The 5,985-nt window shown below is 35.8% G+C and overlaps 1 protein-coding gene across 6 annotated transcripts in view; it reads left to right on the forward strand.

Annotated features, from left to right (window-relative positions):
* LOC107716455 (sterile alpha motif domain-containing protein 14-like) overlaps nucleotides 1–5,985 on the forward strand; it is a 14,525-nt gene that overhangs the window by 3,878 nt on the left and 4,662 nt on the right. For all 6 annotated transcript variants that reach the window (XM_016522908.1, XM_016522909.1, XM_016522907.1 and 3 more), the window contains 3 exons: nucleotides 1,715–1,872; nucleotides 3,992–4,349; nucleotides 5,215–5,302. In XM_016522908.1, the coding sequence (XP_016378394.1) occupies nucleotides 1,715–1,872; nucleotides 3,992–4,349; nucleotides 5,215–5,302 (604 nt within the window). The remainder of the gene's footprint in view (nucleotides 1–1,714; nucleotides 1,873–3,991; nucleotides 4,350–5,214; nucleotides 5,303–5,985) is intronic.

Consider the following 5,985-nt stretch of genomic DNA (forward strand, 5'->3'; position numbering starts at 1 on the left):
GGGCGGGGTTTGTCTGGGTTTGTGATGTCACGAACCCGGGAAGTAACTCGTTGTAGTCCCTACTATTAAACTGCCAGAATTCAAAAAAGACGATATCTCCGTTTGCATTGAACTTTCACCTTCGTAACTTTGCAGATATTGTTTATGCTCAAACAGCAACATTGCACACTAACTAACGTTTAAAAAAGTTAAATCGCAATCAACCACCCCTTTAAAAAAATACTATGGAAGTCAGTGACTACCGTCAACTGTTTGGTTACTAACATTTTTCAAATATCTTCTTTTGTGTTCAACAGAAGAAAACTCATACATAAAACTTGAGGGTGAGTAAATGATGACAGAATTTTAATTTTAACTATCCCTCTAAAGGCTTTAGTGAGGGGAAGAACTACATCCAAGCATTGCGAATGACATAATCAAATCAAAAAGGAAGAAATATAAAACTATTAATTTAGAGTTGTTGATTACATTAAAGTTAAAGTGTATATATATGAAAATAAGTTGTTAAAGTATATCATTGTAAAGACTGTAAGTCTATCCCTCACAGCCTGCTTTTCATCCGTCTTAAATTCAATATGGTGTCTAAACTGACTAAGGTCTATAGTATGTGTACTATGCTTAAGCAAATTTTTTGTAGGCATGGAATACTTGGATTAATTACGTTTCCCAAAATATGCACTGTACAACACAGCATATGTCCAGAAAAAACTGCTGTCACTAGGATGGTACCCTTCCAAAAGGTACCTTATTTAGCCTACTCTTAAAAGGGTAGTAGTACCTTAAAGGTACATATTATTACCTAAAGTGTACAAATTAGTATGTTGTAAATGGTGTATATTAGTACCTTTTGAAAGGGCACCACCCCAGTGACAACTTTTGTACAATTTTTTCAATGTTTTCTCGTAATGTGGTATCCATCAGTCCAATGCTCTCAGTTGACCTTGACCATGTCATATGACTGCTTTTACTGCCTTTACTTGCCACTCGAATTAAAAATTCATTGTGATGACGTCATGTGACAAACAGTGATGTCATGTGCCATCAAAGTTGTACTGACATAGTACTAACCAAATAAATAATTTGTGACATGCACATATTATTTTAAAAAAAGTACAATTCAGTACAGTATAAAGAATCCAAATGGCATAATTTATCAAAATTAGTCAGTTTATTGATTTAATTTATTTATTTGATTCACAGAGTCATTTAAATCACAGCAAATGTTATACTTATGAATATAATCATGTGGATTTGTGGAGTTTTTTTTTTCACAAACACAAAATATTGTAATATGAATACTTAGATGAAGTTCTTGTTAATGTAGCTACATATTTACACACTGCCCGGTGCCATTCTCTCACTTTAGTGTATTTGTTAGTGTGTGTTTGTGTACTTCCTGTTTCATTGACCCTCACACACACCCCCAGGGTATACATGAGGAATGCCCATCATTCATATAAGTAATCTAGGCTGTTGACAGCTTAATAGAGCTTCAGGCCTGCTTTACGGTGTCACTGCATTTTATGGATTGTATCGAGAACACTAATGTGTGCATGAGTGTGTGTTGAGAGGAGTGCAGCAGTCTTCTCAGTTATCAGGATTTTCATCATATTTGTGGTGTTAGTTTGTGCCTCTTGGGCTTTTGTCTCCAAATGCTCAATTTCAAACGAACTCAGGGATTAAACATACGTCTGTGTGTTTTATACCACATTAGATCTGACGGAGGCGGTTCCAGAGACCGAACGACTTGACAGCAGTCTACAGAAAGCCAAAGCACAACTGTCAATCAAAACCAGGAGGCATCGGCCCTCCCGAACCCGCCTGAGAGACAGCGTGAGCTCGATAGATGGAGATGACAGCATTGATAGAATGGTGTGTGTATGTTATAGATTTCATGCATCTGACTGAATGAGTAGTTCACCCAAAATGACAATTTTGTCACGTGTCATGTTATTTACTCACCCTCTTGTCATTCCAAACTCATATGCTGTTATAAGCAGTGTTGGGCAAGTTACTTCCAAAATGTAATACATTATATATTACTAGTTACTGTCTTTTGAAAGTAATTAGTTACATTACAATATTACTGTCTCTGAATTGTAATGCATTACACTACTTTTGAGTTACTTTTGGAGCCATCACCATACACTTCTTTTTTTGATGGCGCGACAATCCTGACTCACTTAATGCCCTACAGGTGAGAAAAGAATTGAGATAGTTGTAATAAGCACTATAAATAAGCATATATAAAAATACAGTAAAAACAGTGAAATTATAGAATATTAATACAACTTAAAATAACTGGTATCTATTTTAATATATTTTTAAAATGTAACTTATTACTAGCAAACCTTCATTTTAGCAGCTATTACTCCAGTCTTGAAAGTTACATTCTGAGACACTGATGTGGTGCTCAAGACACATTTCTTATTTTCTCTATTGAAAATAGTAGAAAACCATGATACATTTTTAGATGATTTTTAGATTTTAAAAAGTTCAAAAGAATTAATTTATTGAAATTGAAATATTTTGTAAAAAATTATAAAAGTCTTTAATGTCACTTTTGATCTATTTAATGCATCCTTCTTAATAAAAAGTATTAAGCTCTTTATTGGAATTATTCATGCTGCTTTTTGGTGGTAATTTTTGGAGCTTAACAGGCATGGTCAATAAAAAAAGATTTGCGTGATTTATTTTATTTTTTTTCTTGATCGATAATTGATCTATGTGTGTGTGTGTGTGTGTGTGTGTTCCACAGAAGAAAAAATAACAGCATATGTGTTTAATACAGAATTTTTAGGTAAATAATTCCTTTAAATGCAACCTTGAGATATAAACACCAGTGTTGTATTATAACTGAGAAACTATTATAATTTTTAATAGTTTATATTTTATGTTAAGTTTTAGTAATTCTGTAGTCATTTTTGTTATTTGTGTAAGTTTTCTTTAAAGGGGTCATATGATGTTGCTAAAAAGAACATTATTTTGTGTATTTGGTGTAATGAAATGTGTTTATGCGGTTTAAGGTTAAAAAAACACATTATTTTCCACATACTCTACATTATTGTTTCTCCTCTATGCCCCGCCTTTCTGAAACGCGTCGATTTTTACAAAGCTCATCGGTCTGAAAAAGCGAGGTGTGCTCTGATTGGCCAGCTATCCAGTGCGTTGTGATTGGCCGAATTCCTCAAGCGTGTGACGAAAATGTTAATGTAATGGTAATGCTTACCATATTGTGATGCCTGCGGCAACCACATGTGACTACCCCGGGCTGGACTCCACTTCGTCCACGGTGAAAGCCGATCCGGCGATCCACAGCACTAAGTTGATGTATTTCCTCAGCGACCAGCACAGATCAGCTCCAGGTATGACGAAGCGGATATCGTCCTCTTTTGAAAGTAGTTTCGCTTTCACAACGAAACACCCAGCATCTTCACGACATGGCGGCAGCAACAATACCACAGCGAATAAAAGTTACGCCTTCTTTCTTTGTGTGAACATTTGGGCGGCGTTATGCAAATCTTCCCACATAGTGTGGTAGATATGTTGGGGGCGTGTTAGAACGAGCCGTTTTAGGTAGGCGTGGTTAACTCTTAACTTTTATAAAGAATATCTCTTTGGATTTGAGACTTTAGTCTTTGCAACTTTACAGATCTTCTTTATGCACCAAGAGCTTGTAACACTCCAAAGAGAAAGGAAAAATTGAAATCGCATCATATGACCCCTTTAATATGTCTATATAGTTTTAGTTTTAGTTATTGTAGTACATCAAGTTAACCTAAATGAAAATGAGAAATGTTACTTTGGCAACCAGCTGAAACAAAATGTTTATACTTTTCAAAAAATAGTATTTTTATTTGATTTCATTTAATGGTTATTTTATTTCAAGTAACAATATTTATTTAGTTTTAGTTTCAGTTGACCATAAAAAACACGCATTCATGTGAGTCTCATGGGATATGATATGTCATCGTGTGTGTCTGCGGTCTAGAGTTATGGCGGCTCCGTGCAGACCTCCTCTTCACCAATCCACCCTTCCTTTCGCTGCTCCTCCCCCTCCTCTGACCTGCTCCTTTCCTCCCCTTCCTCACGGAGAGACCAAACATTCACCTTTGACCCCTACACTGTGGTTGGAGAAAGGGAGGCACAAGATGAAAGACGGAGCTACAGGCACCTCCTGAACACTTCCTCTCAAGAGGCTTTGCCCCTCACCCCATCCAAGTCTCCCTCCAGGCCCTGTGTCCATTCAGAGACATCTTCCCCTGCCCATCTTTGCCAGGCGGACCACCTCAAGTCACGTGAGGGCAGCCAACCCCTTCTACACTATGGAGAATACTCACAGAGCGAAGGTTTGAACTGCATACGAACATTTCATCTAATGGAATATCATAAATATAATTAACTTGGACAATAAATGTGAATTCTGATTCTGAAATTATTTTGATTCTAAAGTGATTCTGATCCTGATTCTGACTCTGATCTGGATTACTGTAGATTCTAATTTTGAGCTTCTATTCTGATTCTGATCTGGACTAAATTCTGGGCCCAGTTTTTCAAAACTTTTAATCTGGATCAGAAGGATTCATATTTGGAAATCCCCTGTTTTGCTATCCTGGATCAGGTAAACATTCTTACTTTTGTGCTTTTTTTTTTTCAAAGCAACATTGGATTAGATCACCATGATCCACATACAAACTTTTCCAGATCATTGAATCCAGATTACCAGTGCTCTAAATGGGACTACATATCACAATGTAGGATACATTTTTAAAGTTTGAAATGTTGTTCCTGAAATCCACCGATATATAATACTGATGTTTTTGGATCAGAAGTATCCCAATCCAACTAAAAAGTTTTGAACAACACACACTAAAGGTTTGATCCAGATCAAAACCAAGACTTGATTACGTGATCTAATCCAATTACATTTATTTTCCTTTGAAGATATGAACCCATCTGATAGCAGAAATCCATTTTCTGAAATATGTTTTCCCATTTACAGCTCTGGAAATTCAGATTTGTTAATATGGAAAATTGGTAATATGGATGATCCAATCAAATTTGCTGTGTAAAAAAAAACAACAACTTTATCGTGGATAGCAAAACATATAGGATTTTCAGATCTGGATCATTCTGATCCATATTAAATGTTTCAAACACCTGGGCCAGATTCTGATCGGGATTCTGATGCTCATTTTGATGATCTGTTTTCAGACGACAGTCATGACACAGGCCCTGATGAACCTGATAGTCCAACGGTGCTGCTGGACAAGAAAACCAGGAGACGTTTTCTTGATCTGGGGTTAGTATCCTACAAGTTTCAAACTACAAAAAATCAGCAATTAAAGATGAAGGTTAGACTATTTAGCCTATCCTGTTTCTTTAACCACAAACTTTGTCTTACCTTGAGTTTGCTAACTATATGTATATACATTTTGGAAGATTTTAAATGTTAAACATGCAGGAACAACTATAATTAAGCAATTTGTAGATATACCCTAGTAAAAAAGTAATATATTTAAAATAGATTTATTTCACACTAAGTATAGTTCAAATCTATTTCTATATAGTCTATATAGTTCAAATCTATACTTGTGCTTGAACTATTTCCTGTGGCTCAGTGGTAGAGCAATTTGTGGGTTGTGGGTTCAATTCCCAGGTGTAAGGTCCACGCACTTGGCCCAAGGAAGGTATCCAGTGGTGGCTGAAGGTTTCTTGCGTGTTCGGTCTTTTCAGCGCACAAAGTTAGTCTACTTGAGAAAATAATTTCAGAGTATGTCAGAATAAATAAAATGTAACAATTTATTATCAGTCAGGTAAATATGTATTATACCATTTACATAGCCAATTCAAAGATATCAAATCAATTCAAGACATCAAATTCTCAAAGACGAATCTAAGAGTAAGATGCATACCTGACTTTTAGAAAAATACATAGTATGAAGTGTGTGGACACACTTCATACTACGGGCTTTCTGGCTACAG

The sequence above is a fragment of the Sinocyclocheilus rhinocerous genome, unplaced genomic scaffold (genome assembly GCF_001515625.1).
Source record: "Sinocyclocheilus rhinocerous isolate Xijiao unplaced genomic scaffold, SAMN03320098_v1.1 scaffold419, whole genome shotgun sequence".
NCBI lineage: Eukaryota > Metazoa > Chordata > Actinopteri > Cypriniformes > Cyprinidae > Sinocyclocheilus > Sinocyclocheilus rhinocerous.